This window comes from Microcaecilia unicolor, chromosome 7 (genome assembly GCF_901765095.1).
Source record: "Microcaecilia unicolor chromosome 7, aMicUni1.1, whole genome shotgun sequence".
NCBI lineage: Eukaryota > Metazoa > Chordata > Amphibia > Gymnophiona > Siphonopidae > Microcaecilia > Microcaecilia unicolor.
The window spans coordinates 282,244,578-282,271,961 of NC_044037.1; the positions used below are offsets into that span (position 1 = coordinate 282,244,578).

A 27,384-nucleotide genomic window follows, 5' to 3' on the forward strand; every position below is an offset into this window, starting at 1 on the left:
GCCAACCTGCCGTCGCCTACCTTTGCTGGCGGGGGACCCCAACCCCCACCAGCCGAAGCCGTCGTCCTTCGTTCGTATGTTTTCTTCTTTCTGAGTCTGACTCGTCTCTGACGTCCTGCACGTACACAACGTGCAGAACGTGTGCAGGACGTCAGAGTCAGACTCAGAAAGAAGAAAACGAACGAAGGACGACGGCTTCGGCTGGCGGGGGTTGGGGTCCCCCGCCAGCACAGGTAAGCGACAGCGGGCGGGGGGTCGAGAGGGTCGTCGGGCGGGTGGGCGACAGTTGTTGGAGGTGGTTCTGGTTCTGGCAGTGGTGGCGGCGGCGCCGGGGGGGATGGTGGCGGCGCCGGGGGGGGGGGGGCTAATGTGCCCCCTCACCTTGGCTCTGGACCCCTCTACCGGCGAAGTCCAGATACGCCCCTGGTACTGATAGCTACATATGTCACTACCTGTTAGCTACTAACATGCTAAGTGCTAACATACTATTAAAATTACAGTCGTACACAGTTATACTACCAATAACTGCCTCCCTTTGTCTAGAAAGTTCAATTAATTGCATCAGTTTGCAAGACCCTTCTCTGCACTCCCCGTTTGACCTCTTCCCACACGCTACCTCTGGTTAAGAAACCCTGTTCTAGACATTGTGGAGTAGATTAAAAAAAAGAGCGCCAAAACTTAGGCTCCGGGATGACGCATACTAAGCATGAACCCTATAATGGCAATTCCACACGTAAGTGCAATTATAGAATTACTAGTAGTCCTCAGTTTCTCGCCCAACTATAGGCACAAGCCGTTACATCATGTCAATGGCTGGTGTAAGTGTTTGTGCCTAACTGTTGGCATTTAGACATACATAACATAGTAACATAGTAGATGACGGCAGAAAAATACCTGCACGGTCCATCCAGTCTGCCCAACAAGACAACTCATATGTGCTACTTTTTGTGTATACCCTACTTTGATTTGTACCTGTGCTCTTCAGGGCACAGACCGTATAAGTCTGCCCAGCACTATCCTCACCTCCCAACCACCAGCCCTGCCTCCCAACCACCGGCTCTGGCACAGACCGTACAAGTCTGTCCAGCACTATCCCCGCCTCCCAACCACCAGTCCCGCTTCCCACCACCGGCTCTGGCACAGACCGTATAAGTCTGCCCAGCACTATCCCCGCCTCCCAACCACCAGCCCCGCCTCCCGATCTTGACTAAGCTCCTGAGGATCCAATCCTGTGCCAAAGGAATGGATCCTCAGGAGCTTAGTCAAGATCGGGAGGCGGGGCTGGTGTAATTCCTAGTATTCTATAACCAGTGCGCCTAACTGCTAGGCACAACCCTGATCCACCCATGCCCCTCTCATGTCTAGAATAGCGACTAAGGTCATTTGCGTGCACAAATGCTAATATTAACATCAAATAAAGCCAATAATTGGCTATAAAACTCCAATTAACAGCCAGTTATTACATTAAGTTGTGCAACGCATGCAGCCAACCTTGTTCTATAACTTTCACATACACAAATTTGGGCACTAAGCGTAAATTTGGGCGCACAAGTTTATAGAATTAGTGGCATGTGCCATGGTACAAGTTGACAAACCTATCAAGTGTGCCCTAGATATACTGGATACCTTGAAGTTAAAAGTAAATGCTTTTTTCTTAATGTGGTGAAATAAAACCCCTGATTCCTTGTTTACAGCTCTTCGTTCATGCTGGCTTTTTATCTGACCTGTTTTCTGATGCTAGCAACATTGGTATTCATTTCGGCAATTTACTCCTGTATAAAGGTGAGTACCGAAAGCAGCTAGTGTATTATTTTTGTTCCTTCCTGTCCTTTTGCCCCCATGCGTGTTTCCTCTTTTTGTCATAGCACAGTAATACAGTAAATGACGGCAGATAAAGTTACCTGCAAGGTCTATCCAGTCTGTCCAACAATGTGGTCAGAGCTGTGCCCACCACCCTGTGCTTAAACATTATGGACTCTGTTTACTAAGCTGCGCTGTAGGCTCGCTAGCGTTTTTAGCTCCTGCTGTTAGAGATACCCATGGAATATATGGGTGTCTCTAGCGTTAGCGCGAGCTAAAAATGCTAGCGTGCCTTAGTAAACGGCCCTAATTGTCAAGTCTCCACCATGCTAACCATATAGGCAGCCTTGGTATAACTATATGGTGTGTGTGTGCACATAAGGGGTAATTCCATAAGACACCTGTATATAGACACCCAGAGGGTTCTGTGTATCCAGATGATTTTCTGTAAGCTGACATTAGGGGAAAGCAAGTCTGAGGAGCAGCCTAGTGGTTAGTGCAGTAGACTGTGACCCAAGAGACACTGGTTCAAATCCCACTTCAAGTCTTTTTTGTTTAATAAGTGAGCCTTCCAGAAAAAAAAAAATACCTACTGTACCTAAATATATAAACCACCTGCAAGCCTGAAGTGGTATACATTCAGAAACAGTAGGTACTATTTTTCTGTTCCTGGAGGGCTCACAATTACAAAACAAAGAGTTTTCCGATCTGACGAAGAAGGGCAACCTTCAAAAGCTAATCAAGAAATGTATTAAGTTATGTCCAATTAAAAAGGTATCATCTTATTTTCTTTTCCATGTTTTATTTTGTTTGATTTCTATTGATAACCTTAAGAGTGGACTAACACGTCTACCACACTCCTCTACTTAAAACAAAGAGTTAAAATGGCATGTGAACCTCGGTCCCTTGGTTTACAGTCCACTGCTCTAACCACTAGGCTGATCCTCTGCTCTGCGTGGATGTCGATGTGGCCATTTCTCTAAAAATGCTGCCAGACAGACATCCTTGTCCCTGGATTTTTGGCATTCATAATTTGGACCTTTCAGTTTGTTAAATGGCTGTTCATGTTGGACATTCTTGCATATTTTCAAACAGTCACCCAGGAGCACATGGTTCATTCTGGAGTACCCCTGAAGGATACTACTGAAACAGGGACATTTAAGGAATCCCAATCGAGAGGTTTCAATAATAGTGAAAGAAAGCCAGGTGTGTTCAAGGAGAGAGCAGGGTAAAGGATGCGCATTATCCCCGTCAACTTCTAAGCAGCTTGTAGATGCAAGGAAAAAAACGCAATTTGGAAGTATATACAAATGCTAGTAACTGGGAGAGTTAGAGTATATAGCGTTAAATGTTGAGGTAGATATAGCAGGCATCTCAGAGACTTAGTGGAAGGAGGACAAACAATGGAACACTGTGTTAACCGGATACAAATTATATCGCAATGATAGAGGGAATCAAATTGAAGGGGAGGGGTTGCACTATATGTTAAAGAGAGAAGAGTCAAAGTAAACATTCTACATGAAACAGATAACAGCATGGAATCATTATGGATAGAAATTCCATGTGTGATGGGAAGGAGTATTGTTGCAGGGCTGTACTACTGTCCGCCAGGACAGAAAGAAAATACAGATGAAGAAAACTGGCAAATTGGGCAATAGTATAATAATGGGTGATTTCAGCCATATAGTTCAATGCAGCAATTCTTCCACAGCGAAAAGAGTACTTACCTGAAGGCTGAAACCATCAAAGATTCCCAACATGAGATCCCTGTTTCACCATGCAGTATCCTCAGGGGAAGATCGGAAGCTAAAAGACTCAAAATGGCAGCCGTTTTGAGTCTTTCAGTTACCTGTTTCAGTTAACTGTGAGTAAACGTGCTTATTCAAATAAAGGACGTTTTCAGCGAGATTAGTCTTCAGGTGTGAACTGCTGTGCCAAGGTTATACAGCAGCAACAAGTCCTGTCCCTGGAGCACTTTTAGTGGGTACTGCAGTGCACTTCAGGCAGGCAGACCCAGGACCATCCCCCCCCTACCTATAACACTTGTGGTGGTAAATGGGATGCCTCTAAAACCCAATGTACCCACATGTAGTTGCCCCCTTCACCCCTAAGAGCTATGGTAGTGTTGTACATTTGTCCCTCCCACGACCAAATGGCTTGGATTAGACGTTTCTGAGCTGGGCGTTTTTAGTTTCCATTATCGCTAAAAAAAAAAAACGCCCATCTCAGAAAGGACCAAATCCATGGAATTTTGGTCCGTCCAAACCGTATTTTCGAAACGAAAGATGGATGCCCATCTATTTTGAAAATACGGTTCGTACATCGCGGGGATGTTCTCGAAGATGGACGTCCTTAAAGATGGACGCCCCTTTCAATTATGCCCCTCTCTATATGTTACACGAAGCAAACACCCACAGAAGGTGAGCTCTCCACAGGAAAACCAATAGGGTAAAACAACAGTGGATCCAACAAAAAGTCCTCTCACAATGAGTGTCTTCCTGAACAAGGTCTTTATTCACAATGGCACAACTGACCCGACACGTGACGTGTTTCGGCCGTGAGGCCTGCGTCAGGGGTCTATAAAATAATGTACATGAAAACACAAATATAATTAAAAACATAATCACACCATAAAAACTCCAAATGACATTTTGAACATATCAAACCATAAAAACTCAAAATGGCATTTTGAACGTATTTAAACCATTAGGACAACTTAATTAAAAGAAAATAAAAATACAAATATGTATATATCTCAAATGATGAAAAATTATATATAAATACATATATCTCAAATGATGATAACTAAAATTATTATGGACATAAATAATATGAATATAGATCAATATCGAAAATTTTAGTTATCATCATTTGAGATATATGTATTTATATATAATTTTTCATCATTTGAGATATATACATATTTGTATGGGAGCTGAGCGGCAAGATGGCCGCGGACTAGAGGAGCTCCGCAACTCCGCTATCGGGCTCTTTGTTCCCCCGCTCTCTGGATTCCCCACGCAACATCCAGATGATGTCCAAAGCCCTCCAGAACCGGAGGACCCCTCAGAAGGACTGCCAACACGCTTTATAAAGCGGGAAAGGCTGACGATCGCAACACACGCGGCACGAAGCAAGATGGCGGCCAAATGTGCAGAGTGAAAGAACATAGAGAGCTCGCGCCGCGGAGAAAAGGCGAGTAGAACTAGAGCGAAGGGGATAGTCATCGGGGAACTCAGAGGCGCGGCTGTACAATAGGAAGCGGGAGAAAGGTGACTGCGCTTCCATTTTCCCTTCCCCCTCCCCCCCCTCGGCGAACAGAAACGGAACTGTTTACTGGAAGCACTGAGAGACTTTCTGACAACAACACAATATAAGGGGCCGAGAGCACTAATTTCTGCCCCAGAGTGCAACTGGCGCTGCTTACAATAGTATGGACAGTCAAATAAAGATTACTACTACAACACTCTGGCTGTTGAGAGAGGGCGACGTCGGGTGCTGATGGCCAATTAAAGTCTGCAGTCTCGGCCTGGGCAGCTAACCGAGGGAGAATCTAGGCGGAGGTTGAACCTGAGACCTGGATTAACATGGGGAACTGGCTCACTAGACTTTTAGAACTTGAATGATAACGCTTGCGAGCTGATAAAAGCCTGACCCACAATACCATCGAATTACCCCCAGGTAAAAGTGTTACCTTAGCGAGATCAGAGGCGCAGAGATCAGTGAGACATTGTAACATCCTCTGTATGGAGCAATTTTTGAGGCCCAAACCAGCAGGAACAACTAGAAGCGGAATTAAATACGATAAAGGGAAAAATTCCCCACTGCCCGCTGGGATCAAGATGGCAGAGGGGAAACTTGAGAAGCTTGGTGATTTTTCTGAAAAGCAACTTGCGCAGATCACCATGGCGGTCAGCGCCGCATTGAACCCAAGATTCGACTTGTTGGAGCGCCAAATGAGCAGCCTAGAAGCTACCATGGCCGACACGGTGAGACGAGTGGGGGAGGCGGAAAGTAGAATCTCAACGGCAGAAGACATGAGAGCGCAGAATGTTCATGATGTCACGCGCCTGATGGAGCAACTTAAGGCACAGCAAGACAAGATTGAGGACATGGAGAATAGAGCAAGGAGATGTAATCTACGAATCGTGGGTCTACCTGAAGCAATTCCTGAGAAATCACTAGGACATCTATTGGAAAACTGGCTTAAAAAAGAACTTGCCCTGTCGGACAGCTACGGAGAACTGTGCATAGAATGGGCCCATAGGCTTGGCCGCTGGCAGCAAGGACAACAAAGACCAAGATTGGTGATAATTAAAGTACACAACTATCTGCACAAGGAGGAAATCATGAGGGGCTTTCGACTGAAAAGAGACACTTTAAAATACGATGGCGTGCCGATAAAAATTTTTCAAGACTATTCGGCTGGGGTACAAGAGCAAAGGCGCCGGTTCCACCCCCTCTGCACGACGTTGGTAAGCAGAAAAACGAGATTCATGCTGATTTACCCAGCTGTGTTGAAGATTCAACATGAAAATGGATGGCGATCGTTCCACTCTGTCCTGGAGGCCCAACAATTTATAGAATCCGAATTACCTGCATCAGCCGATGCCCCACCATGACTCAATATTCTGTAGTACAAAGAAGGAACAGAGACTCCACCTTGTTAACAGTTTCCTGCATGTGACGAGGATGCAACATGCAAGATAAGTTGTTTATAACAAAGAAAATGTTGATTAAGAGTTGATATGTTAAAAAGTTGTAACTGTATTAATGTCTATCTGGGAGGTCTCTCCGGCTGAAGTGCCAGAATAGCTTTAATTACATCGCCGGGGGGGAGGGAGGGAGCCCCTCATTAATGGGGGGAGAGGGGTTGGTAATGGGGGGACGAGCCACATAGCGGTATTACACCTTTAGGAAGGAGAGAAGCTCAAGTCAGGAGGGAAAGGGTTCTCAACATGAGAAAGGCAGCGGGCGGGGGGAGGTGGGGATTCAGCGGGATTCAATATTTAGGGAAGGGGGTTCTTAGGAATACAAAGGGTAGGTCTATCACTCAGGTCATACAAAAGAATAAAGAATGGACAGGATGTCTAAGTCAGAATATTGAAACAAAAAGAAGGTGCAACATTTACAGCTTCTGGGAAAGGGCTGGGACCCAGGGGCTGAGTTTTTTCTGGCATACTATTATGAAGCTAGCATGCCCTGGCGGTAACACATTGTAAATTAGTTACCTGGAATGTAGGAGGCATTACGTCTCCCATTAAAAGGAAAAAGATCTTAGCGCACTTAAAGCGTCTCAATACAGATATTGCATGTTTACAGGAGACAAAATTGACAGACACAGAGCATGAAAAACTCAAACAGGGCTGGGTGGGTCAGGTGATCTATGCGTCCTCCGATAGGCGGAAGGGAGGGGTGGCAATTTGCATACACCAAAAACTCGCTTGCACGGTGGAGACAGTCTTGCAGGATCCCAATGGACGATATATTTTGGTTAAAATGTGGTTGCAAGGGAGGGAATTATACTTGTTAAACGTATACGCACCCACCCCCCCTGATAGCGCCTTCTTTCCTGAACTGTCCAGACAGTTGCTTCCCTACGAAAGTAAACACTTGATAATTACAGGAGATATGAATGTGCTAATGGACCCCAAATTGGACTATTCAGGGGAGGGACAAAAGGGAATGGAGAATAGGAAGGGCGCACGGGTGTTGAAAGAGTTCAGTAACTCCCTCTCTGTGATAGATGCATGGCGGAATTTACACCCGGATACAAGAGAGTATACACATCAGTCCAGAGCCCATGGGACTTGGGGCAGGCTAGATTACATGTTGATATCACCAGCCTTATTTCAGTGTATACGAAACACAAAGATCGAAGAGGTATTGATCTCTGATCACAGTCCGGTATAGTTAGAACTAGGGGCGCCATACAACTTCCAAATGCACAGGCAATGGAGATTTCCCAACCATCTAGTTAAAGATAAATCTTTTCAAAAATACCTGGTCAAAAAATGGGAAGAATATGACTCATTTAACAAAGAACATAAGTCTGATCCGCAATTGTTCTGGTGTACTGGTAAAGCGGTGCTCAGGGGAGACCTAATTGCCTATGTAGCAAGAAAGCGAAGAAAGAATGCAGCTAGCCTCTTACATCTGAATAGGCAACTGCAGAAAGCTAGGCGTCGATACATGGAGAAACAAACCATAGTAAACAGGGAGGCCTATCTATCTGTACAGGCAGCCGTAAACTCATTGTTACATGAAAGAATGGTAAAAAACAGGACTTTCCTAAAATATAAGTTCCACAGATTCGGAGATAGAGCGGGAAGCATGCTAGCCCGGGTGGTTAGGAGACGGGGAGGAGGCAGAACTATATCGGTCCTGAAAGAAAAGGCGGGAAGCATTACTAATAGCCCAGATAAGATCCTTCAAATATTTCAGGAGCATTTTACACAATTATACACTGCTGAACAGCCAGTTGGGGAGGCACATATGGATGAATTTCTTAGAAAGGCCCAAATGCCAACGCTCAGAGATTCTGATATCGTTAGCCTGGAGGCCCCCATCCTGCCCAAAGAGTTATCAGAAGCGATAAAAGGGTTAAAATCATATTCAGCACCGGGGATGGATGGGTATTCCGGGGAATTTTACAAAATGTTACAACCCCAATTGATACGGCCCTTATATGAATATCATCAAGTGGTAATTCAAGAAGGGAGATTCCCATTACATGAAAACACTGCATGTATATCGTTATTGCTGAAACCAGGGAAGGCCTCTGAGGAACCAGAGTCTTACAGGCCCATATCGTTAATTAACGTCGATATTAAGCTTCTTGCGAAAATTTTGGCCGCACGACTCAATAAGTGCTTACCCAACGTGATCGAGCCTGCACAGGTGGGTTTTCTCCCTAATAGACACTCTGTGTTGCATACCCGGAGAGTCTTGCTCGCAATGGCACGATGCCGAACCGAAAAGATCCCTGGGATCTTAGTAAGCTTAGATGCTACCAAGGCTTTTGACAGGGTAGGGTGGGACTTTCTATTCTATATGTTAGACTGGATTGGGATTCCTTTTGGAGTGAAGCAAGCAATTAAGGCTTTATATACTAATATGGAGGCACAAATAACAGCGAACGGGGGGCTCTCGTCAAGATTTCAGATAGGCAGGGGAACACGGCAGGGATGCCCTTTATCACCACTACTGTTCGATTTAACATTAGAACCACTACTACGTCATTTAAACTATGACCCTAGTATTAGCGGGGTGCAATTGGGAGAGCAGGAGGTTCGCGCGTTGGCATATGCTGATGACGTCCTCCTGGTGCTGACTAATCCACAAGAGTCCTTTAACGCAGCCCTGACTCTGATAGAGGAATATGGAACGTTATCGGGGTTTAGCCTCAATCTCTCCAAGTCTTGTGCGATGCATATGGACACAGACACTGATTTAAAATGGGAAAGGGAAGCCCCACTCAGATGGGAGGCAGCGAAAATGAAATATCTGGGGGTATACATTACTTGTGATAGAACCTCCCTGTATAAGGAAAACATTTCCCCATTATTAGAGATGACCAGGAGTAAACTATTAATGTGGAGGGAACTGCCACTCTCTATTTGGGGTAGAATAGCGTTATTCAACATGATGATAGCTCCCAGGTGGCTCTATGTCTTTCAACAATTACCACTTTTCTTGAAAAGTAGAGATGATAAGCAGTTGCAACGTTTAATACAAACATACCTGTGGCAGGGTAAAAAACCTAGAATACCTTACCACCAGATAGCGGCCCCGAGAGAGGGGGGCGGTATGGGACTTCTAAATATAAAATTTTTGGCAATAGCGAGTTCCATGCGACACATAAACGACTGGTATCGGGGAACATCGGATTTCTCCGTTACACAAGTGGAGACCTCGATGTTTAAGGGTACTCACTTCAGCCACTTACTACACTCTGGAACTCCTCTACCCACTGCGGCATTTCAGATACACCCACTATTGAAATCTCTTAGGGAAACTTGGAGATGGGTGTGTAGACGTCGTCGTTTCTCCCCCCGGGTGTCCCCCTGGATGTCAATATGCGATAACCCTGCTTTCCCCCCAGGCCAAGGGACCAGTACATTTAGCAGATGGGCAAAAAAGGGGATCATATACCTGGCACATATAGTTACAGAAGAGGGACGCATATTCACGTACCGGGAACTCCAGTCACGATATGGGATTCCCACGACACATCAGTTTGCATATTATCAGTTACATCATTATGTAGCCTCCCTGGACTGGACAGACCTTACGGAAGATGTGGTAGAAGTTCTCTCAGAGGAGTTCACTCTGGGAGCACAGCTTAGGGTACCACTGAAATTCCACCACCAGCAACTCAAAGATACCACAGAGGAGATAGACTTCCGGCGACTAGCCCAGGAGTGGTCTAAGGACTTAGGGTGCACACTTACTGAGGAAGAGTATAGGGCACATTTGAAATCTATTTACAAACAGAGGCTTTCTGTTCCGCAAAGGGAACGGCTATATCGGTGGACGCTCAGAACACACATTTCTCCCCACAGAGCACAGAAAGCGGGATTTGATACAACAGGGGCATGCCCTAAATGTAATCATGATGCGGCCTCACTTGGACATATGTTCTGGAGTTGTCCCAGTATTGAACAGTTCTGGAGACAAGTGATAGGGGGGATAGACCAATTATGGCACTGCACCCTTGTGTGGGAGCCTACAATTTTATTCAATATCTTTAGGTATACTACAGACCCCACAGAAGGCTTCAGGGCATTTGCAAAGATAGCAATATATTTTGGAATAACATCCATATTGCAATATTGGAGAACGAAAGAAGCTCCCCCTCTGCAGATATGGCGATCGCAATTAGTGAAGCAAATGAGAATTGATAGGTGCGGTGTGCAGGATCTGGACAGTTCAGCAGGCCTTAGGTTTAGGGCGCAATGGGAGACACTATGGGCCACTCTCCCGTCCAGAGCGAGAAGTTTGCTGCTAAATTTCTGACCCTAATCTGGTACTCTACAACTCCACATTAATCGAGAAGCCTGGTGACAGGGCCACAGGTTGTGCAGTACTTCACGACAAAAAGATGCCTGGACCATACTCTGATGTGCAGACAGTCAATTTGAGCAGCTAAGATGTTATGACAGACATCACCTCATTTGATATTTGTGAGAGACCTAACCATTACCAATTGTTGAACTCTAAGCGACACAGAAGGGTAGGGTAGAGGGAGGGATTAGTTGGATAGGAGGGCAATAGCAGAGAAGTATTTTACAGACAGCACGATGCTGAACAAGTTCTACATGTTACCTTGGTAATAAAAGGAAATAGTGATAATGCCCAAGAGCGTTAGTTGACAATAATAGGGAGGGAGGGAGGGAGGGTGGGAAATCAAGGGAGAAAATAAAAGCAATATTGTAACTTATTTGTTGAATATGTGACAATGGATGACATCTCCTTGTAATGTAATTTCTTTGATAAGTATCTGTAAAAGGTTCATTTCATCTACTAATAAACAAGATTTAAACATACATATTTGTATTTTTATTTTCTTTTAATTAAGTTGTCCTAATGGTTTAAATACGTTCAAAATGCCATTTTGAGTTTTTATGGTTTGATATGTTCAAAATGTCATTTGGAGTTTTTATGGTGTGATTATGTTTTTAATTATATTTGTGTTTTCATGTACATTATTTTATAGACCTCTATATGTTACATCAGGGAGCACCAGAGAGATAAAATTCCTAGATGTAGTAAATGATTGCTTCTTGAAACAGTTGGGCCAGGAACTAACAAAAGGGGGAGCCATTTTAGATCTAGTCCTTGGTGGAGTGCAGGGCATAGTATGAGAGGTCAGTGGTGTTGGGTCCACTGGGAAACAGTGATCATAACATGATTAAGTTTGAGCTACTCTCTGGAATGAAACCACAAAGGAAATCTACTGTAGCAGCATTTAATTTTCAAAAGGACAACTATGATAAATTGAGGAAAATGGTTAAAAAGAAGCTAAAAGGATCAACTGCAAAAGTTAGGACATAAATCAGGCATGGTAGGGGCCCCTGACGTGCCTGGTCCGGATCTTCTCGGGTCTGCATTGGATGTCGTTCCTCCTTCTGAAGCAGCAACATGAAAAAAGGAGTCCCTTTTGTGGGGGTATTGGATTTGAGCTATTGGCGTTACAGAATGTTTTTCAACATAAGTTAAAACTAGTGTTGTGTGAACATTGAAGCACCGCATGTTTAAAGCTAAGTACTCATCTTTATTACAAGTTCCACTGTAGCTCTATTTTATGGAACTGTGACATTAAAGACTTCAAACTAGAACTGAGATTGGAAGACGCCTTACTTTCATTTGGATGTATAATTCTTGTCAGACTGGTTTTTTCAATGGTGGCTTTTACTCCAAGGGTTGGGAGTTGTTTTCCACCATTGTTTTTTCCATTGGACAAAAGCCAGTGATAGTTAACCCCACTGAGGTTTTGTGAAAAGTCTACGACTTCCCTCGGGGCAGTTGAGGCTTCAGTATGATACAGCTCAACAGTTGAAGTTCTAAGAAAGGTGCCTTCCTTAACAGTTCTTTGAGCAAAAAGTAGACCTAGTCTGACAGTTTTGAATTTTGCCCTCCAAGTTGGGCATTGTTTAAAAATACCATCATGGAAGCCCAGGCCAGATGCATTCCACGTATTTACAAAGGTGGAAAGAAGAGAAAATGGCGGCCAGCATGGTTAAAAGGTGAAGTGAAAGAGGCTATTAGAGCCAAAAGAATGTCCTTCAAAGAATGGAAAAAGGACCCAAATGAAGAAAATAAGAAGCAACATAAGCACTGGCACATTAGATGCAAAGCATTAATAAAGAAGACTAAAAGAGAATATGAAGAGAAACTTGCCACACATAAAAAACTGCCAGAAAGCCTGATAGGGAATCTGTGGGACCGTTAGATCATGAAGGAGGAAAAGGGGCACTCAGGGAGGCCAAGGCCAGAGCGGAGAAAATGAATGAATTTTTTGCTTTGGTCTTTACGGAAGAAGATGTAAGAGATCCACCTGTACCAGAAATGGTTTTCAAGGATGATGATGCAGAGGAACTGAAAGAAATCTCAGTGACCTGGAAGATGTACTGAGCCAAATCGATAAATTAAAGAGTAGTAAATCACCTGGACTGGATGGCATGCATCCAAGGGTACTGAAAAAGCTCAAACATGAAAATGCTGATCTGCTGTTAGTAATCTGTAACCTGTCATTAAAGTTGTCTGTAGTACCTGAAGATTGGAGGGTGGCCAATGTGAAGCCGATTTTTTAAAAAGGGTTTTGGGGTGATCTGGGAAATTTACAGACCAGTAAGCCTGACATCAGTGCCAGGTAAAATAGTGGAAACTATTATAAAGAATAAAATTATAGAGCACACAAACAAACATGGTTTAATGGGACAGAGTCAGCATGGTGTTAGCCAAGGGAAGTCTTGCCTCAGTAATTTGCTTCATGTGGATAAAAGTGAGCCGGCTAATGTAATTTATCTAGATTTTCATAAAGCTTTTGACAGACTTGCTCATAAGAGACTCCTGAGAAAATTAAAGAGTAATGGAATAGGAGGCAATGTTCTGTTGTGGATTAGGAATTGGTTGGTGTGCAGAAAAGAGGGGTGGGCAGGCCGGAAACAGAAGGAGGGGCTGGATTTCTGTTCCCTTCTCCACTACTGCCAACTCCAGACTTCGCGCCTTCTGTCTTGCTGCATCCTACGCCTGGAATAAACTTCCTGAGCCCCTACGTCTTGCCCCATCCTTGGCCACCTTTAAATCTAGACTGAAAGCCCACCTCTTTAACATTGCTTTTGACTCGTAACCACTTGTAACCACTCGCCTCCACCTACCCTCCTCTCCTCCTTCCTGTACACATTAATTGATTTGATTTGCTTACTTTATTTTTTGTCTATTAGATTGTAAGCTCTTTGAGCAGGGACTGTCTTTCTTCTATGTTTGTGCAGCGCTGCGTACGCCTTGTAGTGCTAAATAGTAGTAGTAGTAGTAGTAGTAGTAGTAGTAGTAGTAGTAAAACAGAGGGTAGGGATAAATGGCCATTTCTCTCAACGAAGGAGGTTGAATAGTGGAATGCCAAAGGGATCTCTACTGGGACCAATGCCATTTAACATATTTAAAAATGATCTGGCAATCAGAATAATGAGTGAGGTGGTTAAATTTGCAGATGACACAAAACTATTCAAGGTTGTTAAAGCACATGCGGAGTGTGAAAAATTGCAGGAAGACTGGCATCCAAATGGCAGATGAAACTTAATGTGGACAAATGCAGATTGCTGCACATTGGGAAGAATAATCTGAATCATAGTTACCTGGTGCTACGGTCCACCTTGGAGGTCAGCTCCCAAGGAAAAGATCTAGGTGTCATTGTAGACAATACTTTGAAATATTCTGCCCAGTATGCGGCGACAGCCAAAAAAGGCAAACAGGATGCTAGGAATTGTTAGGAAAGGGATGCAAAATAGGACTAAGAATATTATAATGCCTCTGTATCGCTCCATGGTGTGAGCTCGTCTTGAGTATTGTGTTCAGGTCCGGTTGCCATATCTCAAAAAAGATATAGCAGAACTAGAAAAGGTTCAAAGAAGAATGACCAAACTGATAAAGGGAATGGAACTCCTCCCATATGAGGAAAGGCAAAAGAGGTTAGGTCTCTTCAGCTTGGAAAAGAGATGGCTGAGAGGAGATATAGGGGTCCTTTTACTAAGGCTCTTAAAAGTGGCCTGCAGTAGTGTAGACGCGTGCTTTGGGCGCGCGCAGAATTATTTTTCAGCGCACCTACAAAAATATGCCTTTCTAAAATTTTGGCCAAAAATGGAGGTGCGGCAAAATGAAAATTGCCGCGCATCCATTTTGGGTCTCAGACCTTACCGCAAGCCATTGGCCTAGCAGTAACCGGGCTGTAATGGTCTACGCATGTCAGAAAAGAAAAAATATTTTTCGGACACGTGTAGCGGACGTGCACCAAAATTGAAATTACCGCAAAGGCCACGTGGTACCTGGGCGGTAACTCCAATTTGGCGCGCATTGGGCGCACATAGGCGCCTACGCGACTTAGTAAAAGGGCCCCATAATTGAGGTGTACAAAATCCTGAGTGGTATAGAACGAGTAGAAGAGAATTGATTCTTTTAATCTTTCCAAAAGTACAAATACTAGGGGACACTCATGAAGTTACATGGAAATAGTTTTAAAACAAATAGGAGGAAATAGTTAAGCTCTGGAACTCGTTGCCGGAGGATGTAGTTAACATATCTGGGTTTTAAAAAGGTGTGGACAAGTTCCTGGAGGAAGACAGACATGGGGAAGCCACTGCTTGCCCTGGGATTGGTAGCATAGAATGTTTGCAACTATTTGGGTTTCTGCCAGGTACTTATGACCTAGATTAGCCACTGTTGGAATCAGGATACTGGGCTAGATGGTTCATTGGTCTGACCCAGTATGGCTATTCTTATGTTTTTAGGAAACCCTGATGTCTTTCCTGTTTGAAAATGGCTGAGAGATAGATGGGGATTTTTTACGACATTATGAGCAGGATATCCCAATTCTGATTTGGACGCCTTTTCAAAATGCCCCTCCATGCTGTTGATAATATTAAAACTACTCTTAGGACTATTGGCATCCTGTTGTGGAAGTTTACCTTGTATGAAGTATTGTGTTCCAGACTGCATCATGTATAAATACCCATATGTGGTTGTCATGGTGACAAATTGCCAGCTACACTGTTTGTGATACCAGTGTTTGGCAGATGCCATTATGGCTGCATTGCTCCTAATATAGAACAGTGCTTAGCGCTGAATTTCTTTTGGTGTCTAACCTTTGGCACCATTTATTGAATTTCCTCATAAATGCATTCCATGTAAAAGTATCAGGACAAGCTCTCCATCTTCTCTCTTTTTGGTGCAATCACTGTTTTGGGGGTCTGTGCTAGGACCGCTGCGTTTTAATATATTTATAAATGATTTAGAGATGGGAGTAACTAGCGAGGTAATTAAATTTGCTGATGACACAAAGTTATTCAAAGTCGTTAACTCGCGACAGGATTGTGAAAAATTACAAGAGGACCTTACGAGACTGGGAGACTGGGCGGCTAAATGGCAGATGACGTTTAATGTGAGCAAGTGCAAGGTGATGCATGTGGGGAAAAAAGAACCCGAATTATAGCTACGTCATGCAAGGTTCCACGTTAGGAGTTACGGACCAAGAAAGGGATCTGGGTGTCGTCGTCGATAACACACTGAAACCTTCTGCTCAGTGTGCTGCTGCAGCTAAGAAAGCAAATAGAATGTTGGGTATTATTAGGAAAGGTATGGAAAACAGGTGTGAGGATGTTATAATGCCGTTGTATCGCTCCATGGTGCGACCGCACCTTGAGTATTGTGTTCAATTCTGGTCGCCACATCTCAAGAAAGATATAGTAGAATTGGAAAAGGTGCAGCGAAGGGCGACTAAAATGATAGCGGGGATGGGACGGCTTCCCTATGAAGAAAGACTAAGGAGGCTAGGGCTATACAGCTTGGAGAAGAGACGGCTGAGGGGAGACATGATAGAGGTATATAAAATAATGAGTGGAGTGGAACAGGTGGATGTGAAGCGTCTGTTCACGCTTTCCAAAAATACTAGGACTAGGGGGCATGCGATGAAACTACAGTGTAGTAAATTTAAAACAAATCGGAGAAAATGTTTCTTCACCCAACATGTAATTAAACTCTGGAATTCATTGCCGGAAAATGTGGTGAAGGCGGTTAGCTTAGCAGAGTTTAAAAAGGGGTTGGACGGTTTCCTAAAGGACAAGTCCATAAACCGCTACTAAACGGACTTGGAAAAATCCAAAATCCCAGGAATAACATGTATAGAATGTTTGTACGTTTGGGAAGCTTGTCAGGTGCCCTTTGCCTGGATTGGCCGCTGTCGTGGACAAGATGCTGGGCTCGATGGACCCTTGGTCTTTTCCCAGTATGGCATTACTTATGTACTTGGGTAAACCATAGCACAGTCAACTGTTGGATAAACCACATTGCGTATCTTACTCGATACGAGCTTCTCAGGTGCTAACTCATATCGTTCAATAAGCATTCAAGGTGTAGTTTTTACAGGAAGGGTGTGATGTGGTCAAACCGCTTGCAGCCTTCTATCAGTCGTGCTGCAGCATTCTGAATTAATTGGAGCTGATGCAAACTCTTTTTGGTATGACCAGTGGACAGGCCATTTCAGTAGTCTGATCGTGATGTTACCATGGCATAGACCACTGTGGTCAGACTCGTTTTATCAATATATGGAGAGAGATTTTGTAGCTGCCGCAAGTGATAAAGACAGTTTTTAAAGGTTGTTCGAATTTGTGGGATCAGAGTGAGTGATGAGTCTAGCAGTATCCCAAGATTCCTGACCTGTGATTTTAGGGGGAGTTCATACTTCCCAAAAAGCATTTTGAAGTAAGGTATTTGTCCACTTGTGTTAGGTAACAAAGAATCTCTGTTTTGCTTGGGTTCAGGCAGAGTTTGTTGTTGTTTGTCCATTCCTGAGTTGAGGTTAGACGGGCAGTCAGTTTACTCAAGACTGTGGGTAGATCTGGTTCAATGGGTATGATTAGTTGCACATCATCAGCATAGATATAGAATTTTGTGTCCATCGACTGAAGCAGTTGAGCCAGAGGCTTGAGGTTAGATATTAAATAAAATGGGAAATAATATGGATCCCTGTGGCACCCGACAGTTCAGTGCCCAACATAATGATGCTGTTCTTGAACAGAACTGATTGTTGTCTGATTTGAACCGTGTGAATACTGTGCCACTGATTGCTGTTTCTGCCAGCCTTGTAAGCATGGTATTATGATCCATTGTAAGCATGATATTATGATCTACAGTGTCGAAGGCTGCTGAGAAATCCAGCAACACTTGTATCAAGGCAAAGTCACTCTGGGCAAGTCACTTAACCCTCCATTGCCTTCCGCATTGAGCCTGCCATGAGTGGGAAAGTGCGGGGTACAAATGTAACAGAATAAATAAATCATCAAGATGAGACCCAAGAACTATCTCTGTTCAATACCAAGGTCTGAAGCCAGATTGACATGGGTCTAGCCAATTACTTTCAGTTAGCCAGTCGTTGAGTTGAATGCAGACTGTCCATTTGACAAGTTTTCCCAAGAAAGTAATGTTAGAGACTGGTTGGTAGTTTTTGAGTTTGTCCTGGTCAAGGGAGCTTTTTTTTCAGTAGGGGGCACACCACAGCTCTTTTTAGTGTTGTTGGCAGCTGCCCTTCCACAAGAGAGGAGTTAACAATTCTAGTGGCCCCTTCACAATGGGCAGACTTATACGGTCTGTGCCAGAGCCGGTGGTTGGGAGGCAGGGCTGGTGGTTGGGAGGCGGGGATAGTGCTGGGCAGACTTGTACGGTCTGTGCCAGAGCCGGTGGTGGGAAGCGGGACTGGTGGTTGGGAGGCGGGGATAGTGCTGGGCAGACTTGTACGGTCTGTGCCAGAGCCGGTGGTGGGAAGCGGGACTGGTGGTTGGGAGGCAGGGATAGTGCTGGGCAGACTTGTACGGTCTGTGCCAGAGCTGGTGGTGGGAGGCGGGGCTGGTGGTTGGGAGGGGGGGATAGTGCTGGGCAGACTTGTACGGTCTGTGCCAGAGCCGGTGGTGGGAAGCGGGATTGGTGGTTGGGAGGCAGGGATAGTGCTGGGCAGACTTATACGGTCTGTGCCAGAGCTGGTGGTGGGAGGCAGGACTGGTGGTTGGGAGGCAGGGATAGTGCTGGGCAGACTTGTATGGTCTGTGCCAGAGCTGGTTGTGGGAGGCGGGACTGGTGGTTGGGAGGCTGGGATAGTGCTGGGCAGACTTATACGGTCTGTGCCAGAGCCAGTGGTGGGAGGCGGGGCTGGTGGTTGGGAGGCGGGGATAGTGCTGGCCAGACTTATATGGTCTGTGCCCTGAAGAGCACAGGTACAAATCAAAGTAGGGTATACACAAAAAGCAGCAAATATGAATTATCTTGTTGGGCAGACTGGATGCACCGTGCAGGTCTTTTTCTGCCGTCATCTACTATGTTACTATATGTTAGTGGCCCCTTCACAATGAGGCCTATGCAAGTTGTAGGCTGTAGACTTTTCAGGATTTTTTTCAAGAGCTTTCTCTGTGACCTGACTGAACGAGTCTCAGATGGCTGTGCATGGTGGGGAGAAGCAGCTTTGATGGGACTTGTCTGTAGGTCTGGATGGAGACTTTTAATTTTGTTGGCAAAGTATGTGGCAAAATCATTGCTGGTTAGTTGTGACTGGTAAGGCTGGTTCTTTTGTGGGGGCAGATAGTAAGCACTGACCACAGACACGGGTGCGGGGGGGGGGGGGGGGGGGGGAATCAATGTGTTACTAAGAAATCCCACTGAAAGCCAAAATACGTGTATTGAACTGCGTAGTCCATTATTCGGTTTCATGTTAGCCATGTATCAATGTGTAAAACATGCTGTACACTGCTCTTTTCTTCTCTACCAGACCAGTCCAGACCAATAGGTTAAGTCCATCCACCATCAGAAGGAGACAGAGAAAAAATAGTTCCGAGTAATTCGCCCCCTTAAGGGTATCGTGTAGCCTGCAATGTTCAGTATTTTCTCTGTCTCCTAGTGGATGGTGGATGAATCGTGCAGCTCTTCCTTGGTGCTTGTTAATTGGCTCCTGTGCCGGTTTGTCTGGGTGCGCTGGTTGATTTGTGCTCATTTTACTGCCTGCACATGTCTGAACCAGAATGATAACCAGTGGGGCTGGGACCCACATTCCCCAGCTGGAGTGACGCTCAATGGTCCAGACCTCTCCTCCACCCTCCAGTTCCACTCTTTTACTTGAGTGGCATCATATGTAGTGCAATGTGGCTTCAGTGTGGCATTATCCTCGGCAAGTATTCAATGTTTATTTTCAAGCAAAGGTAAGTGGTACTTCATTATTTCTTGTCTTCAGCCTTTCCTTCGGGATTCTGGGGAGTTTGACTGTGGGCTCCAACCGTTACTGGTCGAAGGACAGCCATTGCCTGCCAAGCCTCATGAAATTGAGTTTTTCTCCCTGTTTGTGATGGTTCTGGTGCCTATTTGGGGAGGTGTGTGAGTTGAGTGCCTGCATGCCATGCCCTAGACTCTCTGTCCTAGTCTCGGCAGGTGTGTTTTATACACTAGGTTTCTCTTTCGCTAAGGGTGTTCTATCGTTGCTTATGTCGGCTTATGTAAGAAATAACTCTGCACAATGTAATCCATAACCAATCTGTAACAAATTGTATTTCCAACATTTAACTCATATTGTAAGCCACACTGAACCCGCAAAAAGGTGGGAAAATGTGGGATACAAATGCAATAAATAAATAAAATAAATAAAAAAATGTTTCATAAAATTTCCCCCATTGAGATGAAGTGCCTAAATCAGAAAAAGAGCTTAGCTCACTTAGATGCTGGCATGAGCCTGTGGAGTTCATGGATTAAACCCTAGCAGGAGTATGTCTACTTAATTATCCATTGAGGTTGATGAAATGAGTAGTAGTGATTTGATAAAATACCTTTCCTTAGAAGAAGGTGCTATTTATATGTAATCTAGTTCTTATCATTCTGCCATAATTTGCCATAAGGCTCTGGTAGGCACAATGGGATCGCTATTCAAGAGAAGTTGTCACCTGGATTCACTATATGGTGCTGAAGGACTGGCACTGGAATTTGCATGCAGATCGCAAAGATCTGCTTGAAAGTTGATTGGCTATCGGGTCCAATTATTGGTGAATTGGGTCAGTTATGACTGTTAAGCACTTATTGACAATAGCTACATAAGTACGTAAGTATTGCCATACTGGGAAAGACCAAAGGTCCATCAAGCCCAGCATCCTGTTTCCAACAGTGGCCAATCCAGGTCACAAATACCTGGCAAGATCCCCAAAAAGTACAAAACATTTTATACTGCTGGGAGACACGCTCTGTCCACTATGCCAAACTGTTGACGCGCCTATCTAAAAAGAGGACATGGCCAGGGGAGGTGCATGGGCATTTCGGGGTGGTCCCGAGAGTTACGTTCTCTTTTTCAGTATAATGTCTGTCCCGCACCTAATTTTGGGTACGAGACCTACACCTGCTTTAATAAGGTGTAAGTCCAGTATCAAACGTTAGGCACGACTTTTGCGCTAAGACCCTATTCTATAAAGGTCACATGACTTTTATAGATTAGCGCTCAGCACAGATTCTTTTGGTGCCGTTTATAGAATCTGGCTCTATATGTTCACTGATGGCTGATGAATATATCATTTCTTTACTTACATGGATAGTATTGGGCTGAAATTCAGACATAACAGCTCAATAGATAAAGGGCCAGGTTTGGGTTAGAGCAAGCGTGGATAGTGGTACTAAATATACGTATTAATTTATATGATCGTTGCGCTAGCTGAAAATCCAGCCCAGTGTTTACATTTTTATTTTCCAGCAGAAACCTCTCGGAGTTTCTAGAACCACATCAATTACGGATACTATATACCTGCAATGAAACCGCAAAGGATGGTTAATTTAGAAATAACATTTTTGTTCTGGCTTTTATAAAATGTTAAAATAAGACAGGCAGTATTCCATGTGCATTCAACAGCTAAGTGTCATGCATTGCTAGAGCCCAGGCATCTGCATTAAGCAGTTATGGTTCAATGAAATCCGATTCAGGTACTCTTCACTTATGCCCTGAATAAGGCTGAAATTGATTTTCTGCTATGTTTCAAATGCATTTGAGGTGATTTGTACAAAGAGGCCAAAATTGTACTATTAAGCTGGAATGCATTTGAAACTGGAAAGTAAGCGTAGTTCAGGGTCATTTTGTAGCTCCCTTTAAGTGAAGAATAAAATGGAAATGCATTTCATACTATCTTTAGTTTAAGTTACATAATGTCGGTCCTACATTTCGTGACTATTCCTAATGAATTGGAGCTTAAATATACATATGCCTGTTTCTTGCGATTCCTTTCGAATATACATCAAAAAATAAAGAAGTTTCTAAGTGTAAACAAGCACCATAAAATTGGCCTTATTTCTCCTTCTGAATTCCTAGTTGAGGCCATAGAGGGGACTGTTTTCTTTTCATATTTGTCTGTCTTCCATATTACACACGACGCGTGGAAGATCAACACAAGTCACATTAAGACGGTTTTCCAGAAGAGAAATGTATTTACAAAAAGGCCCTTGCCAGATAAATATCTGAAGTTGGAAGCACATTCTACTCTCTTAAGGTTACTGCTTGATAAGAGAAATATTCCACTGTTCTTTGAGCAAACATGACCATATGTGGTCAATGGGTGGCTCAGAAGTGAGAGAAAGAAATATGTTTCGTTCTGCTCTACATACATTTAGAGGGGCATAATGGAACAGAAACGCCTATCTCCATGGGCGTTTATCTCCGAGAACGGGTCCGTGAAGGGGCGGGGCGGATCGTATTTTTTAAAAGAAAAAGACGCCCATGTTTTATTCGTCAAGGTGTGAGCTGGGCGTTTTTGCTTTTCAGCGATAATGGAAAATGAAATCGCCCAGCTCAATAACGAATAAATCCAAGGCATTTGTTCGTGGGAGGGGCCAGGATTCATAGTGCACTGGTCCCCCTCACATGGCAGGACACCAACCGGGCACCCTAGGGGGCACTTTTACAAAAACCAAATAAAAGGTAAAAGAGCTCCCAGGTGCATAGCACCCTTCCCTTGGGTGTTGAGCCCCCCAAATCCCCCTCAAAACCCACTGCCCACAAGTCTACATCATTACTATAGCCCTAAGAGGTGAAGGGGGGCACCTACATGTGGGTACAGTGGGTTTGGGGGGGTTGGACGACTAGTAGCATTAAGCAGCACAATTGTAACAGGTAGGGGGGGGGATGGGCCTGGGTCCACCTGCCTGACGTCCACTGCACCCCCTAACAACTGCTCCAGGGACCTGCATACTGCTGCTTGGGAGGAGGGTATGACATTTGAGGGTGAAAGTAAAAAGTTGTGAAACATCATTTGTTGTGGTGGGAGGGGGTTAGTGACCACTGGGGGAGTCAGGGGAGGTCATCCCCGACTCCCTCTGGGGGTCATCTGGTCATTTAGGGCACTTTTGGGGGCCTTATTCGTCAAAAAACAGGGTCCAGGAAAAGTGTCCTAAATTCTAGCTCAAAACTGTTCCATTATCGGCGAAGGGCGCCCATCTCTGTTCGCCCGATAACCACGCCCCAGTTCCGCCTTCGACACGCCTTCGATACGCCCCCGTCAACTTTGTCCGCATCCGCGACGGAGTGCAGTTGAAAGCGTCCAACGTTCGGCTTTCGATTATACCGCTTTATTTGTTTTTGTGAGAAGAACGCCCATCTCCCGATTTAGGTCGGAACTTGGGCGTTATTCTCGTTCGATTATAAGCAGGTAAGTATCTTGCATGAAAGAATGAGTTTTAAAGATTGATTGTAATGTACACAAGAGCAAGTGGTTGGGTTGGGGGGAAAGTGTTTATATATTTTAAAGGAGCTTTACTCCTCTAGTTTGTTCAGGGTCCAAATGATTTTTTTCCCTTCGGTGGAATTTGTTGCAATATATTGATCCTCTCTGCAATCAGTGACAGATTTTGCTTTTAACGCCTTTAGGTACTGCTTGTGTGCCTTCCTTTTTCCCCTTCCCCTACTACAGACCTTGGACCACTCTTCTCCTTCTCCCCCCTCATTCCCATTCCTCCCACCTTTCAGATCTCAAGTGCTGCTCCTTGCACAGACCTCCAGTCCCTCCTACCATGCTCCCATCTCCCTGTCTGCAACCTTCTGGTTGTAGTAATATCAATAGTAAGTTGAGTGAGCACAGACATTGAACCAGCCCATACTCACAGCTCCCACGTATCACGTGGATGCCAAGAAACAGGGCCATTGGGCTGATGAGGGCTGGTTTAGTCTCCACGCCCACCCAACAAGCTACTTGACACTGCCTGCTACTGGAGCTGGAAGCCAAGACACAAGGGACAGTGGTAAGGACTGGAGATTCACGGAGCTGGTGGAGATACTTGGAGTTTTAGGGGAGGGATGAACTGTCATTTGAAATGAATGTCATCCTCTAATAAGAACATACACTGCACACATAGGGGTGGATTCTATAAATAGCACTGAAAAATAGATGCCATAAGAGATCAGCACTAAATATGATTCTATAAATGATGGACTTATCTCTTTGGGGAGGAATTCTTGACACAGCTGAACTGCGAAACATGATGTCATGTCGGACGGAGTAAACTCCCTGGAGTGGATACATTAAAGCTAAGTGAAAGCTACTATTACTTAGCAAAAAAGTTTGGGACAGCAGTTGCCCTATTAAAATCAGTAAAAAAAAATATAAGAAGCTCATATAACAAATTTTTTAAAACTAAAAGAGGACCGGTGACTATAGGAGAGTGGTTGCTTGAACTCACTAATACACCATAGCTCCATGTGACTGAGGTCTTCAAGATGCATAATCGAAGTTATATGATATACTAGTGGAACCATGCCCGTTTCCTCAACAATGAAACAGGCCCTAGAAAGGCTGTCATGTAAGCTTTTTTTTCTCTCCACAGCCCTCCCTTCCATGTCCAGCAATTCTTCCCTCTCCTCCCCTCCCCTCTATGTCCAGCAATTCTTCCCTCCCCCTCCTCTCCATGTCCAGCAATTCTCCTCTTCCCTGCCCTCCCATTCGTGTCCCGTGATTCTCTCCTCCCCTCGATTTGTACCTGAACGTTCTCTGGCTGCCTGGCGCCGGCTTCCGTTCCGTTCGTAACATCCTTCCTGACGTCAGCTCGCCTCCAGCGTTCCCTTCCCTCTCACTGTTCCGCCCTCTGACATCATTACGTCTTGACGCGAGGGCGGGACAGTGAGGAGGAATGGAACGCTGGATGCTGGCTGACATCAGGAGATGTTATGAACCCAGGCAGCCAGACATGGAACATTGGAGGTGCAAATTATTATATAGGATAAGTGTTTTCTGTGTATGATATTATGTGTTATAGAATAGCACTCAACCAAAAGTGCGCACAAATCTTAATTGGTACCAATTAACATCAAATAATTGGTTGTTGGCATCCAATTATTGCTCATTAATGGCTTGATAGCCATTTAAATTGCACGTGCATCTCAGGATCGTGCCCCAATCTGGGCGCCATATATATTGATTCGGGGGAGAGTGTGCACTCTCCTTAAAGAGTGTGCATATAGGGGTAGATTCAAGAAAGGGGGCTCTAAAAGTGCCACGATACCGCATGCTAAGTGCAGATTCTATAATGGCCACTATGTGCCCCTCCCATGGCCACATGTGCCTGTTACAGAATACTGATGAAGGCCAGTTGTGTGCATAACTTCTAATTGGTGGCAATTAAGGCCAATCGTGGCCTATTATTGTTTAACACCAATCATCAGCTCATTATTAAATTAATTTATGGCACAACTAACAAGTTGAGTTTTAATGGTAAAATTCGGCGTACAAGTTTATAGAATCTGGGGGATAGTGCATGCTCTTTCCTGACAGCATGCACATCCCTTGGGAAAGAGTGTGCACTATATACAAATAGTGCATGCTCTTAATGACATTTATTTTGACACCAAAAAAAGTGAACACAAAATGAAAATGAAGAGAATTTTCCATTCTAGTTACAGGTCTATTGGGATGGTAAATAAATCCAGGCCTCCCTTATATTTCATCCACAGAGGGCGTGTATTTTCATATGCTGACCCTTTCCTCTGGAATTTCCTACCTAAGGAACTTCAAAACGTTCCTACTATGCATTTTATCAGCTTCTAAAAACCTGAATGTTTTATTTAATGTGTTGTACTGTTTGCTTGTAAGATTGTATTGTAATTGTAAGTTCAAGGAGTACTATAATTGTAAAACGCTTTGACACTTAATCCAATCAGATCCTACACAGGTGCTTAGACTCCACCAAAATATAAGAAGCTCATATAACAAATTTTTTAAAACTAAAAGAGGACTGGTGACTATAGGAGAGTGGTTGCTTGAACTCACTAATACACCATGTCTCCGTTTGACTGAGGTCTTCAAGATGCATAATCGAAGTTATATGATATATTAGTGGAACCATGCCCATTTCCTCAACAATGAAACGGGCCCTAGGAAGGCTGTCATGTAAGCTTTTTTTTCTTCCCTTGATCCGAGCTCGAATGTTAATGAGTGATCTCCCAGTTTAGAAACGAAACCCAAAAGAATACAAAGCACAGGGGTTTCTTTGTTCCAGCAATGTACATAAATAGGAAGGTGTTCTATTCCATTGGGATCCTCTGGTCATTTTCTTGGGCCGCTTATTGTCTCTCCCTGTTCTTACATAATAGAATGTACTTTTCTAGGAGGGTCTCATTGAGAGACTCCATTGGCTTGGATATCACAAGTTATTTTTCAGATTCTGTTGAGTGTGATGATGAGAACTGCGTCTAGTACTGCGGACATACAGACTTAGAACATGATTGCTGATGACAAGCATAGTTTAACTGCTCTTCAACACATTCCTTTGCTTCTCTGGTTAGTGGGTGGTAGAGAGCCGAAGGTCTCATGCGGACTTCAGTATGACTTTTCCCAGTCATGGGAATCGGTATTGTGTTGTCTTACACGCCTGGCATCTGTTAAGCTCTTAAATTAACAAGGCACCCTTTTTTCCTAGGAAACTGCACCTTTTCAGGTTGCAGTTTCAAGACTTGACTGTGGCTGGTACTGAGAGGGAAGGCTGATTTCAAACTACTATTATAAGCTAATTTGTTTTAAACCAAATTATCTAACTACTGACCTTTATGAGAAAATCAATTTCTTGCCTCTTTTCTATGGCTTGCAACATCGGTTGGGTCAATACTGGCTGAACATTTTAAAATTATGTTAGATGTTTGCTTTAAAGCAACAGTTTGACTTAGTCATTGAATGGAAACCTTTGGTGCTCTTTTATCCAACTGACAATGGCCCATGTTTTCCCAGGATATTAACTGACTATTAATTGCTCAATACTGGGCCCCACAAGGATCCATTGTTTCACATAATCAGTCTCATTGTATCCTAGAAAAGGTTAGGTGTTCCAAGTAAATAACAGCCATGTAGGAACTTCCTCCTTGGCTGTAAAGCCCTTTAGGTGCAACTTTGACAGAGTAAAGAGAATACAAAGTACAGATGTGATGCATTTTCCCTATTGATCGTGAAGTACATCACAACTTTCCCCCTTGTTAGCCTATGCAAATCCATTGTAGGGCCTATTAATTTAGCTCAGTTCAATACAGCCCGACATTTATAATCTGCTTCACCAAAATAGGTTCATGGCGGATGACAATCAAATTCTGAGATGCCAAAAGTAGTCTCTCCCCCCCCCCCCCCCCCCCCAATGAGTGAGATTAAAGGCCAGTAGGTGAGATTTTTTTAAGGACATTAAGTACTTAGAAAGCTAAGCTAAAGCATGGGCTGGTGGTTGGGAGGCGGGGATAGTGCTGGGCAGACTTATACGGTCTGTGCCAGAGCCGGTGGTTGGAAGGTGGGGATATTGCTGGGCAGACTTATACGGTCTGTGCCCTGAAGAGCACAG

At 44.2% G+C, this 27,384-nt stretch overlaps 1 protein-coding gene across 1 annotated transcript in view; it reads left to right on the plus strand.

Moving 5' to 3' along the window:
• LOC115474650 (adenylate cyclase type 5-like) overlaps window positions 1-27,384 on the plus strand; it is a 542,557-nt gene that overhangs the window by 417,418 nt on the left and 97,755 nt on the right. Inside the window, exon 12 of the mRNA XM_030210240.1 lies at window positions 1,695-1,782. Coding sequence (XP_030066100.1) covers window positions 1,695-1,782 — 88 coding nt within the window. The remainder of the gene's footprint in view (window positions 1-1,694; window positions 1,783-27,384) is intronic.